Source organism: Vulpes lagopus, chromosome 10 (assembly GCF_018345385.1).
Source record: "Vulpes lagopus strain Blue_001 chromosome 10, ASM1834538v1, whole genome shotgun sequence".
Lineage (NCBI taxonomy): Eukaryota > Metazoa > Chordata > Mammalia > Carnivora > Canidae > Vulpes > Vulpes lagopus.
This window is the reverse complement of record NC_054833.1, coordinates 58216956-58230024: the sequence shown is the minus strand read 5'-3', so window position 1 is coordinate 58230024 and position 13069 is coordinate 58216956. Positions and strand designations below refer to the sequence as shown.

The window sequence follows — 13069 nt, the reverse complement described above, 5'->3', positions numbered from 1 at the left end:
GCTCAGCGGTTTAGCGCCACCTTCGGCCCATGTCGGGCTCCCTGCATGGAGCCTGCTTTTCCCTCTGCCTGTGTCTCTGCCTCTCTCTCTGTGTCTTTCATAAATAAATTAAAAAATCTTAAAAAAAAAAAAAGTGGGGATAATCATAAAACCTTAATGCATAGAATAAATTGATATTTGTAAAGTTCCCGGAGCAATGTTTGGCACATGGTAAATACTCTAAAGTGCAAACCTTGGCATTTGATGTCTTAGGAAGCTTTTCCTAACCTCCAGGATTATAAAAATATTTTCCTGTTTTTTTTCTAATGCTTTTATCATTGTATTCCATGCGTTTAGATCCTTAACCCATCTGGAATTTATTTTAAGGCATGAGATATGGAAACATAACTTTTTTCTCCCAAATGAATAGCCAGCTGTCTCATCCCGATTTAGTGAATATGCCATTCTACCTTCATTGACTTGAAATGCTATCCTGTGAGTCTATATCTGGACTCCCTATTTCACTGCTCTATCTAGTATTATCGCACCAATAACATAATTTTAATTAGTGTAACATAAATTATCAGTTAAGACAAATGCCTGCTTTATTCTTATTTATCAGAATTTTTCTGGCTTTCCTTGTAAGTTGATTCTTCTGATTGGTTAGAATCAAATTCCTCTCCCCAAAAAAAGTCCCATTGTTATTTATTTTTAAGGATTAGTCAGGTGCAGTAGTGAGGATGGGGGAAAGAGTAGAAAGGAGTTCGATCTGTAACTGTGAACTATCACTTGAGATAACCTAGTACCTTGGACCAGCCTCCCATTGCTACTTTGATATAGTGCTAAAATTATAGACAATTTGCAGAGAAATAACATCTTAATTTGTTTTAAAGATTTTATTTATTTATTTATTTACTTATTTATTTGACAGAGAGAGAGAATGTGCACACAGGGGAAGCAACAGGCAGAGGGAGAGGGAGAAGCAGGCTCCCAGTGGACTAGGGAGCCCAATGTAGGACTTGATCCCGGGACTCTGAGATCATGACCTGAGCCGAAGGCAGATGCTTAACCAACTGAGCCCCCAGGTGCCTGAAACGACATCTTTATAATGATGGTTTTTCCCACCTAGTATTTGGTGTACCTCTTTCATTCTTTCTAGCCTTCTTCAACATCTTCCTAAAATTGTCTTTATATTAGCTTCTTTTAACACATAGCATTCATGCCACACAGATCACTACCTTTCAGTTCCAAAATCACATTAGATATGTAGCAAGGTGTATCTCATTACCTTCTGGTCATGACCCTTTGACATCGTGATTCATGAGTCTAAAAGAAATGCATGATCAAAAGGTTAAAAGGGATGAAGGGTGAGCTTAAGAGGTGGTGACAGAACTGCCTCTGTTTGAACGTTAAAGATTATCCCAGAGACTGTCATTTTTTGGCAAATGGAACAGTGGGGGGATAAATGTGAAGTTAGTTCATTTGGGTGGGAAAGACGGGGAGGATGGGAAAAGACGTGCAAGAAGGAGAAATACTTTAGCTCCTTAAGTCCAGAAATGTCAGGCACCCATCATCCTCTCCCCATCCCATCCACTCTGCCCTAGAAATGGCTCCTTCCCCTGGCCTCTCTTCTCCTCTTTAGTTTTAGCCTCGACAGCCTTGCCCCACTCTCTCCTCCGTCCACATTGCCCAGGATTATCCTCCTGAAGGAGAAATCTCACCGTGCCATTCTTTAACTGGATCCACACATCCTGCTCTGCAGAAGACCTTGTCCCTTCACCTGCTATGCGGAATCCTTCACACCCTGTTCCAGTCTCCCTCTCCACCTCACCTCTCCTGCGGTGGAACCCCACAAACTCTTCGGAAGAGGATGCGACTTGCCTTTCTCTGGCTTTGCAATACCTTTTCTCAACCTCTGGCCACCCTTAGAAATATTGTCCTCAAATGTCTCCTCTTCTGGACTGCGCCCTTGCCCCAGTTAAGCGCTGGTAGTTGCTTTGCCTTCTGGGTTATACCTCCACTTTAGTATTCTTGGGATCATAAGACCTGTTTTATGTGTCTCCCAAAGTGTCCTAGAAAGTAGGGGCCCTGAGAATTCGTGTCTGTGTCGCTATTGCCCAGAACAGTGACTAACACGAAATGGGCATGGATACATGGACGGATGCATGCATGGAAGGGAGCATAGGTGCATGGACAGATGCATGGATGGACGGATGCATGCATGCATGCATGGACGGATGCAGGCTGTGATGAGAGCAGATGGAAGAGATGGGTAGTCAGAGAACCCAGGCAAGCAACCCTGCAGATGTGGGACAGACAGCAGAGGGAGCTGACACACCACAGTAAGGAAGCGGACGGAGGAGCCGACAGAGGCTGAGAGCCCTGAGGTGAGCGGCGCGCGCGCCGGAGCGAGCATCACGCAGCTGGGGCTCCTCCCCCACGTGTGCATCTCCGCATCCTTCTCCCCACACCGCGCCGGGGCTCCTTCCTCCGCTTCCACTGCCCGCGTAGCCCCCACCGCCTCCGAGAAAGCAAACAAAGGGGAGGGGACCCCCGAGGCGCCCTGGCCGCAGGGAGCCAATCACCGGGCCCTCGCCTCCCGGCGGGCGGGCACCTCGGTTCCGGGAAGCCCAATCGGTTCCCGCCGGGGGCGCGGAGGGGCGGAGAGATGGGCGGGCAGAGCGGGCACCGGGGACCGCGCGCGCCGGAGGGACCCCTTGGGAGCGCGGGGCGAGGCCGCGGCGGGGCGGGCACGGGGGCGGAGCCAGTCGGCGCGGCGCGCGCGGTCGGGGCTGACGCATCGGGCCCCGGTTCCCCCGGATCGGAGGGGGCTCAAGGGGCGGAGGAGGGAGCGAGCGCGGAGGGCGCGCGTGCGCAGTGGCGCGGGGAGGAGCAGGCACCCGGCGGCAGGCGGGGAGGCTGCGAGCAGCCGCGAACCGGGCGGGCGCGCGCACCATGGGGGAGAAACCGGGCACCAGGTAAGGGAGGTGGGGCCCCGCGGCGGGACGTGGGCGGCGGCGCGGGGCGGGGGCCGGGGCGGTCCTGGGACGAGGACACCGGGGGAGAGGACCGGGGGGCCGGGTCCCCGGGGGGACAGCCATCTGGGGCCGCGCGCGTCGGTCCTCGAGGATAATGAGGAGGACGCATGTGGGGCCCTTGCAGACGGCGAGGGCTGGAGGGGAGCAGGAAAGCGGCGTCTGGGTTCCCGCAGGGATGTGGGGGCCGGATGACCGGGTTCTCCGGTGTAGGCTGCGATGCAGGGGCGGAGGAAGGAGGAGCAGGTGGCCGCCCCGAGGGGTCGGGTATGGGAAGGCTGGATGCTGGGAGGGGATCCCCCCCTAGACTCGTGCCGAGCTGCCGGAGAGCCTCCTGGCCAATACCCCACAGGCGGTCGGGCTGTCCCAAGGGCCAGGTGGCTCTGCTTCCAAACTTCTGCCTTCCCCCAGGTTGCTAGGAGCAACAGCTTCATCTTGGGGGAGCAGAGTGCATGACGATCCCCCACCTCCATTCGGGGCCTTACCCCTCTTCCCCGAGGTGAGGGGAGACAGTATCTGCCCTGGGCACGCCATCCACTCCCCGGATGTTTTCTGTGCAATCGAGGCTCCTTCCTTCCACTGATACCCTGAGTTCTCTTTTTTGGTCTCTAGCAAAATCCACTTCCTGTTGTGGGCCAACACCCCCAGGGGGATAGTGGGTGAATGCCTGAGTCCCTGGGGAGCAGGAGCAAAGGAGGAAAAGATTGGGGCACTATGCCTCTATCCAGAAGGGATCAGGAACTGGGCCCTGGTCCCCAGACGCCTCTTTTTCTGCAAAACATTATCCTATCACCCCCCCCCCCCCGCTCCCCACCCATAGAATAGGAGAACCCAGGTTTCTGAGCCTCAAGTCGAGTCATATCAGAAAGAGATGATCAGAGGCAGGACTGCTGGCCTGGATTAGGGCTTATAACACCCCCAAGAAAGGGGAAGTTGCTGAGTTGAGGGAGGCCCCCAATTTCCGTTATGTGGTTCAGGGAGGAGGATGGATGGACCAGAGGGGTACTGCTGACTTGGCATAATTCCTGCCACCCCCATCTAATTCTGGGCCACAGGAAATGGAGAGAACGTCTGCTGCTTCCAGCCCCCTCACTAGGCACCTCTGGGCACCCCCACACTCTGCCTCCTTGGCCAGCTGAGGCTAAGGGCAGGTCACCCTGCAGCTGCTCCGGGGCAGTTACCCCAAAACTATAGTCCAGTGGCTTTCTTCCTAATAGGAGAAACCCTGGGAAAAAAGGAAAACTAGAAGCAACAGGGAAAGAGAGCTGGATGAAGCCATAGCTGTCCGCCCCCAGCTTGGGACAAAAGGTGGTGCTCATTGTAGCTGCCATCATTACCAACGTTTACTCTGCTTCATTAGGTCGGGATACCTGGGGACCCCCATACCCTTTGCCTCATGACCTTTGGACAGCCTGGCCTTCTGGGAAGAAGCAGCAAGTGAGGTTGTTAGAGCAGAACTGGTGGGGAGCAGTGGGGGGGTGCTGGAGGAAGGATGGCCTAGTTGGCAGGACCTCACTGTCTACTATCCGAGGACTCTGCCCAGTGATGGCCACTGAGGTATAGCGGATTGGGATGGGGAAGGTCCGACCTGCAGGTGGCCAGAACATAGGGGTCGCCAGACACTTGCCTACCCTCTCAGCAGTGGGTAGAGCCCAAGCTAAGATTGTTTCAGCTCCAGGGCTGGGTGTTGGGGCAGGGAGTGGGGGCAGGGAGCTCTGGCAATTAAACAAGTTTAATGCCGATTGCAGAGACAGGAGAATATGAAGTTTTAGCGATAAAGAGCATGGGCTCAGAGCCACATTGCCTCTGGTCATCTGAGTCCCACCATTTACACCCTCTGGGGTCTTAGGCTCAATCCTTCAGTCCTCCATGCCTTGGTTCCCTCACCTGGAAACTAGGAACATTGGGACCTCTGTCATTGGGTCGCTAAGGATATTAAATGAGATAATACACACAAAGCTCTTGAAACAGTGCTGAGCACGGGGCATTCACCCAACAAATGCCAGCCAATGTCATCATCTCTATCGTCTGGTTGCATGTCAGTGTCAGTGGCAGCCCGCCCCCAGGCAGCGTGCTGGGGGTGCTTAACTGAATAAAGCTTCCAATGAAACATCGTCTACCTAGTGAGGCAGATGTTCAGATGATCCACAGCTCACAGCCTGTGCATGCTGTCACACCACCAGGAAAACACGAGGCAGTTTAACAGGAACACCCCTTCCTCCCCCCAAAAAAGGAGTAACCAGGGTCCAGGCTGGATTTGCTTTCTAAAGGAGGTGATATCTGAGCTCAGCCTTCAAAGACAAGGAGGCTCTGAGGCCACTGGGATCAGGGATGGGGACAGTTGGAGGTTAATGGAGTCACATGTAAGTGGTGCCTACAAGTAGAAACCATTTTAGGGGCAAAAGCAGTGCCATTGCCCTTCTGGGTACTCCAGCCATCTTTGGAGCTGGAGACCGTCTTTGGAGCTGGAGACCAGAGAAGAAGGAAGCAGGGCCAGGTCTGAGACAGACACTCCTACAACCTGCCCATTCAGGCCCCCTGGGCGGGGTGGGGAGGGGGGTTGCACTCTGAGAAGAGAAGAGCCTGGGTGGTTCCTGCCATTGCTGTAGGAGGAAGGGAGCTAGTAAGGGTGGAACGGGGCCAGGGGGCAGGGGTGCCCTTGCTGTGTTGGGAATATTGAGGACCTGTGGTGTCCTTCCTCTGGGAAGAAGTGGGAGGGGTAGGGCTGGCAAGGCCCCACAGGCTACAGACAGAACCCTGGGTGAGCCCTGCCATTCAGGGCAGCACGGGGGTCCCCGGTGTGGGGGTCCCTGCCGAGTCTGAGGGACGCAGTGGGGTTTCCCTTTCTGTTTTGTTAGGGTCTTCAAGAAGTCAAGCCCTAACTGCAAGGTGAGTCTCCCAGGCTGCTTTTCCTCTCTGGGCCCCTGCAAGGCCCAGCCTGCCCCTAGCCAATCCCCAACCCCTGGCTCCCCACTTCCTGTGACAGCTAAGAGCTGACTTCCTTCCCTCCTGAAGCCCCTTGCCACAAAGGCTGCTCAACCTGAGCCAGCCACGGGGCTGGGTGGGGAAGGTCTGTGTCCCTCAGCAAGATGCAGGAGGAGGAGCCAGGAGCCCTAGGCTGTACCCCTCTGAGGAGCCAGCTTTCCCAGGGCTGGGAAGGGTCAGCAGCTCCCCAGGCTATGGCCTGCGTCTCCCAGAGCCCCTGGAGGGGAGCCAGCAAGGCCATACCCTACTCTCTAGCTGACCTGCCTGTGGCCTGTCCCACCACTACCCCGCCCCACCACTCATACACACTTCACACTTGCCTGACTTATGGGCAGAGGTGTGAAGAGCTTCAAGGTTGGGGACCCTGGGAAACTCCACTATTCTGCCCTTCTGAGCCCACTGGGAGGAGACCCCAAGGATACTTCAGCCTGGAAGGACTAGGGGCAGGGCGGGCACCCTGAAGGGCTCTGATGCCCCCCAACCTCCCACCCTATCTTCCCTGTGCCCCTCTGTACCCTTAGCTCACTGTGTACTTGGGCAAGCGGGACTTTGTGGATCACCTGGACAAAGTAGATCCTGTGGGTAAGTGTGCCCAGAAAGCAGCAGCAGGTGCCCTGGGAGGGGGAGAGGCTCCTGGGCCCAGGGATGGTGGGGAGGCCCTGGCAGGAAACGAACTCATGTGTCCCCCTCCCAGATGGCGTGGTGCTCGTGGACCCAGACTACTTGAAGGATCGCAAAGGTACTGGCCAGGTGGAGGGGGCCTGGGGAGGTGGGGTGGGCTGGCACTGACACGACCCAGGGAACATGGAGGGCCAATCCCAGACATGGAGAGCCGACCCCAGGGACACGGAGGGCAGGGACAGAAGGGGAAGTGGGTTTAGGCTTTGATGCTGCTAGGGGCCGGGGGGCTGGGGCTAGGGGTCCTGACCGCCCCCCCCTTGCCCTCCCTCTTAGTGTTTGTGACCCTCACCTGCGCCTTCCGCTATGGCCGCGAGGACCTGGATGTGCTGGGCCTGTCCTTCCGCAAAGACCTGTACATTGCCACCTACCAGGCCTTCCCCCCTGGGCCCAACCCACCCCAGCCCCCCACTCGCCTGCAGGACCGGCTGCTGAGGAAGCTGGGCCAGCATGCCCACCCATTTTTCTTCACAGTGAGGATGCCCCTCACCCTGTGCAGGGCAAGGGGTCTAGGGCTGAGCTTGGGGGGTGGGCACCTGTCACAGTGAGGACCTGCCCTGTCACTTCAGGGTCACCCAGCACCCTTGTCTCTGCATCCTCCCTGGGGTCCCCCCTTCCTTCTTCCTCTCCCACCCCACCCCCCGCCTCCTTTTCCAGACTCTTAGTTGGGATTGGGAGAAATTTTGGTGGGGGGGCTCTTGGGAAGAACTGAAGCCTCCCCTTGCCTCTGCCACAGATACCCCAGAACCTGCCCTGCTCTGTCACCCTGCAGCCAGGCCCAGAGGACACGGGGAAGGTAGGGCAGGGATGGCTCTGAGGGCTCGGGACAGCACAGGGCCCAGCGGGAGCTGGGGGTGCCCCAGGAGGGGGCTGTTGGGAAGCAGCCTGGGCAGGACAGGGGATCCTGGACCCCGGGGCCGGGGGTGACCTTGCACAGACAGGAACAGTGCCCTGCCCAGTAGACTGGGTGTCGGGGGCAGGGGCAGAGGACGGAGCCCCCAGCCCTGTGTGCCTCACACCAGACTGCAATGGGGCAAGAGTCCCCCACCCCCACCCCGGAGGCCAAGGCGAGGGAAGAGGGAAGGAAGGGTGTGGTGGTGTCAGGAGCCTTGTGTAAGATGTGACCTTTTCTCCCTCCCAGGCCTGTGGAGTAGACTTTGAGATCCGAGCCTTCTGTGCCAAATCTCTAGAAGAGAAAAGCCACAAAAGGTGAGGGGATGTGAGCTCCCCTGTGGTCTGACCCTTCCCTCCCCGCTCCCCGGAGCCCCAGGCACCCCTGCCCCTCCATCAGACCAGCAGTGGGGGTCTGGGTATCTAAGGACTGGCCCCTCCCTCCCCTCCTCCCCACCCCCAGGAACTCTGTGCGGCTGGTGATCCGAAAGGTGCAATTTGCCCCGGAGAAACCCGGCCCCCAGCCATCAGCAGAAACCACACGCCACTTCCTCATGTCTGACCGGTCCCTGCATCTAGAGGCTTCCCTGGACAAAGAGGTGGGGTGCAGGAGGGTGGCACAAGTGCTGCAGCGCGCACAGCCCCCTGGCCGAGGCCTGAAGCTGGCTGCCAGGACCCTGGGTGTCTGTGTGTGGGGCAGGCGGGAGGAATGCTGATCATGAGGCTGGTGCCAGCAGACAGCACTAATTGGACCCCTCCCCTCAAAAGCTGTACTACCACGGGGAGCCCCTCAACGTCAACGTCCACGTCACCAACAACTCCACCAAGACCATCAAGAAAATCAAAGTCTCCGGTAAGCGGGGTGACAGAAGGGGAATTGAGGGGGGTTTTGGGGGTGCCCATGCGGCTCCTGGTCATGTTGGCCCCAGAGACACACCCCAGAATAAGATGCAGCCCGGGGTGGGGGGGGTGTCCCAGTGGGGCAGCAGCCTGAGCTTCCTGCACGGCTGCTTCACCACCCCCTCACCCTACAGTGAGACAGTACGCTGACATCTGCCTCTTCAGCACTGCCCAGTATAAGTGTCCTGTGGCTCAGATCGAACAAGAGTGAGTAGCAGGATGGCCAGGGCCCCACCTTAGGGCAGGACCATAGGCAGGGGTGGGGGGTGATGGGGTGATGGGGTGAGGATGGAATGAACCCACTCTACCTACAAGGAAGGGCATTTTCTCCATCAGCAGGTGGCTCTGAGCACATCCTACTCCTCATACCTGCAGCCCAAACACAAAAGGGTGGGTGGTAGTGGAGAAGCCGCTGGGGGTGGGCATCTGGCCCCTCCCAGAGCCCCGTTCTCTTGCCCCCACCCCCCAGTGACCAGGTGTCACCCAGTTCCACGTTCTGCAAGGTGTACACCATCACCCCGCTGCTCAGTGACAACCGGGAGAAGCGCGGTCTTGCCCTGGACGGGAAGCTCAAGCATGAAGACACCAACTTGGCCTCCAGCACCATGTGAGACCAGGCTGGGTGGGGGCAGGGGTGTGGGTGGGGTTTGGGGCGTTCCCCCCCCTGCAGCCTAGGGCACACATGCCCCTTCAGGGCCGGCTGCGTGTCAGGCTGTGTCCTGGGTGCCGGGGCTTGATCGGGGAACAGAGCAGGTGGAGCTTCTAGGCAGGGAAGACAGATAAGGGACAAGTGCTGAGAAGCAGCAGGTTAGAGATGGGAGATAGTAGGGGGCAGGGAGCGGGAAGGGTGCAGCCACTGTAAATAAAGTGGCTGGGGGAGGCATGAATTCTGAGTGGGGACCCAGAGTAAGTAGGTCACGTGGACACAAGGAAAGCTCGTTGTGGGCAGAGGGATCTGCAAGCACAGAGACTTAGAGGTGGCCCAGGCCCAGCCAAGTGGAGGAGGCATGGTGCCAGTGTGCCTGTGTGGGCAGGAGTGTCAGGCCTGGGCCCCCCCCCACCCCCACCGGCGCCATCATGCACAGTGCACACAGTAGAGTGCATACAGCAGGCCCGAGGCCCACGCGGAGGCCCAACCTCCAGGAAGCAGCAGGGGGTGTGGCTGGGGGAGTTGAAAGCAAGACGGTGCAGGGCCCTGGGGTCACAAGGATGTCTGCTTTTATGAGACATGAGAAGCCACAAGCTGGTCCTGCGGAGAGGGGTGCACTGGGGTGCTCGGCCGGGAGAACAGCATAGTCTGCGCTGCTGGCTGGAGCACTGGGGTTGGGGGTCGGGGGTCAAGGGTCAGCCACCCAGAACCTGGCAGGAGCCCTCAAGGGTGGGTGAGGGTACAGGCAGTGGGCTGCGGTCTAGCTCCTCCCCTGATTGCAGTGTGAAGGAGGGGGCCAACAAGGAGGTGCTGGGTATCCTGGTGTCCTACAGGGTCAAGGTGAAGCTGGTGGTGTCTCGCGGCGGGTAAGTGTGGTGGGGGAACTGTGGGGGGTGTGGTGGCCTGCCCGGGGCGTGGGAGTGTTGGCCCTTCATGCTATCCCCCCCCAGGGATGTCTCTGTGGAGCTGCCGTTTGTCCTTATGCACCCCAAGCCCCACGACCACATCACCCTCCCCAGGCCCCAGACAGGTAAGCACGGCGCCCCCCCACCCCCAGCCAGAGGAGCATCCCCCCAGCTGGGGGAGCACAGCTGGTCCTTCCAGCACCCACCCACCCCTTCTCTCTCCTCACCTCAGCTGCTCCTGACACAGATGCCCCTGTGGACACCAACCTCATTGAATTTGATACCAAGTAAGAGACTCCCCCCCACACACGCTTTGTGACCTTTGAGCTCTGGACATGGACTCCCCTCAGCCCTCACACCTGCCCTCACCCCCCTCTCCCCACCCCCCCCCGCCCCGGGGCACCAGATCCAGACCATTAGCATCCCTCAGGAGGCTGCTTGTCCTGTCCCTTCTTGCCCCCGCACTCAGCCAGGCTGCTGACCCACCCTGGCTCCGGGAGGGGCGCAGGGCGCCCAGAGGGGTTCTGGAGCCCTCACTTATTCCCTCCTGTCCGCCCAATGTCAAGCTACGCCACAGACGATGATATCGTGTTCGAGGACTTTGCCCGGCTTCGGCTGAAGGGGATGAAGGATGAGGACTACGAGGACCAGTTCTGCTAGGAGGAGGGCTCAGGTGCTGCTGGGAGAGGGGGGTCCCCGCCTCTGCCCTCCCTCCACGCGGCAGCCTCCCCACCCCCCAGCCGCCCCCAGACATGCACTGGACCCACCTCCGTGGAACGTGGGCATTACTTTTTCAACTCCAGCTGTGCCTCCCCAACTAACCAACCCCCCCCCCAGTGGGTGGCAGGCTGTGTTCACACCTATGTTTGTGGAGGGGGCTGCGAAAGAGACAGGAGGGAAGGTGGGGAGAAGGAAGCCCCACGTGCACCGTCACAGCAACAGCTTCCCTTCCCTTCCAGAGGACACCCTTCTGGGGGGGCAAGGCCACTTCTTTGTTTCTGAGCATAAAGAAGAAAATAAACCTTGGAATAGGCACGCGCATCCATGTCTCCTGTGCGATGCTTGAGGAGCGGACAGTTGCTCATCTGCGGCTATTCCCTTGGGGCTGAGGGCCCGGCAGGGGGAAGGACACTGGGCCACCGGGCCCATAGGCTGGCCGTTGGTATCCCAACGCACGGGCTGTCTGTGTGGTCTAGGGGAACCCGGAAATGGAGTTCGCCCTGTCCACGCTCCAGGGTGTGGCCTGCTAAAGCCACCACGTCCCCGTGTGCGTTTGCAGGGGAAACAGGAAGGCACAGCACTGTCCCTGGGAGCTGGGCAGGGCAGACACATGCGACCCGGTGGTGACCTGCCATGGCTGTGTACCTGTGTCCACAGTGCCTTATGGATGCTGCGGCCACCCGATCCCAGGGCTTACTGGATGGAACCCGCGTGACATCCTGTGGGGCCTGGTGTCATCGTTTCTGCCATGGAAGCCAAGGCTTGGGGCACCTGGGGGCGCTCAGTCTGTGAAACAGCTGCCGTTGGCTCAGGTCATGAGCCAGGGTCCTGGGATCACATCGGGCTCCCCACTGGATGGGCAGCCTGCTTCTCCCTCTTCAGCACTTGTGCTCTCCTGCTCTCCTTCTCTCTTAAATAAATGAAATAGTAAAAAAAAAAAAAAAAAAAAAAAAACACAGCAGCAGCCCAGGCTCTGGGCAGCCCCGGGGAGTCACACCACTGAGAGCAAGTCCCAGAAGCAACACCCTACCACCCTCCCCTGACATTCCTCAGGCACTCCCAAAACCCCAGGCTGGGCCAAGGGGGTGAGCGACACCCCACTGCCCTGCTCACCCCCCCAACCCACCCCCTCTCCCACCTTCCAGCCTTTCTCTCCTGATTCTCGTAAGGCTCATTCAGCCACTCTGCCAACAGCCTCGCTGCCGAGTCCCTGTGATGTGCCAGGCGCAGCAGAGGGATATGTGGTGGTGACCAAAGCCACCATTCACCACCTTTCTCTAGTGACTTAATTACAGGATCCATGCTCCAGAGGGGACATGCAGGAGCAATGAGAATGCACGACCTACTGGAGAGCTCTGACCAAGCCTGGGGTTTGGGAAGGATCTCCCCAGAGGGAGGGAGCACCCTTTGCACAGAGAACCGGGAGACGGGCACAGGTTGGAACATTCTGGGCACTGCCAGCATTGCAGTAATTCCCATGAGCCTGCTCCCTGACCTCTGCACTCCCAGCCCCTGGAGCTCAGCACTGCTTTGGGTGAACCCTCAGGGAGACACCATAAAGATGCACAGCCCAAGCTCTACCTCCTTCCGATCCCCCAGGGTCAGGAAAATCCACCAGTCTGCACCTCAAATTAGCACACAACTTGAGAAACAATGTCTTTTTTTTTTTTAGCTTTTTATGCTTTTAACGTTTTTATGAAGGTCAAACATGCACAGGGCATGAAGAAAGAAATCCAAACTGCTACAATAAACAGTGAAAAGAAGGCTCCCTCCTGCCTCCCATTTGTCATTCCCAGAGGCAACCACTATCAGCAGTCCCTGGAGTAGTCTCCCAAAGATATTGTTTGTTTTAAAGATTTTATTGGGATCCCTGGGTGGCGCAGCGGTTTGGCGCCTGCCTTTGGCCCAGGATGCGATCCTGGAGAGCCGGGATCGAATCCCACGTCAGGCTCCCGGTGCATGGAGCCTGCTTCTCCCTCTGCCTGTGTCTCTGCCTCTCTCTCTCACTGTGTTCCTATCATAAATAAATAAAAATTTAAAAAAAATAAAGATTTTATTTATTTATTCATGAGAGACGCAGAGAGAGAGATGCAGAGACACAGACAGAGGGAGAAGCAGGCTCCCTGTGGGGAGCCCGATGAGGGACTCGATCCCAGGACCCTGGGGTCATGCCCTGAGCCAAAGGCAGATGCTCACCCGCTGAGCCACCCAGGGGTCCCTGGATGTCATTTATTTTTACTAGTCTCCTGCCGACACACACGAAGTGAAGGAGGTCCGCTCTTCCATGAATGCAGGCACCAGTACAATAAGGATCCCCCAAGATAGGT

The 13069-nt window shown here is 57.7% G+C and overlaps 1 protein-coding gene across 2 annotated transcripts; it reads left to right on the top strand.

The window, feature by feature from the left end:
- Positions 1–2804: 2804 nt before the first annotated feature.
- On the top strand, positions 2805–11626 carry ARRB2 (arrestin beta 2). Of its 2 annotated transcripts, XM_041773140.1 has the most exons (16): positions 2805–2957; positions 5873–5903; positions 6521–6581; positions 6694–6738; positions 6954–7150; positions 7414–7473; positions 7819–7886; positions 8032–8167; positions 8337–8421; positions 8603–8675; positions 8938–9075; positions 9900–9983; positions 10068–10147; positions 10255–10309; positions 10589–10695; positions 11400–11626. In XM_041773140.1, exons 1-15 carry the CDS (start codon positions 2935–2937, stop codon positions 10680–10682), a joined length of 1230 nt encoding a protein of 409 aa, XP_041629074.1. In that variant the 5' UTR covers positions 2805–2934; the 3' UTR covers positions 10683–10695; positions 11400–11626. The 2 variants fall into 2 exon arrangements, with proteins under 2 accessions (XP_041629074.1, XP_041629073.1); XM_041773139.1 differs by lacking the exon at positions 11400–11626 and having other exon boundaries at positions 2806–2957; positions 10589–11063.
- The last annotated feature ends 1443 nt before the right edge of the window (positions 11627–13069 follow it).

Excerpts from the sequence above, each read along its gene's own strand:
- ARRB2 (XM_041773140.1), top strand. The coding sequence starts at position 2,935 with ATGGGGGAGAAACCGGGCACCAG. Across the intron at positions 7,151-7,413 it reads CCCACCCATTTTTCTTCACA|ATACCCCAGAACCTGCCCTG; the intron begins GTGAGGATGCCC and ends CCTCTGCCACAG. Across the intron at positions 10,148-10,254 it reads CCTCCCCAGGCCCCAGACAG|CTGCTCCTGACACAGATGCC; the intron begins GTAAGCACGGCG and ends TCCTCACCTCAG.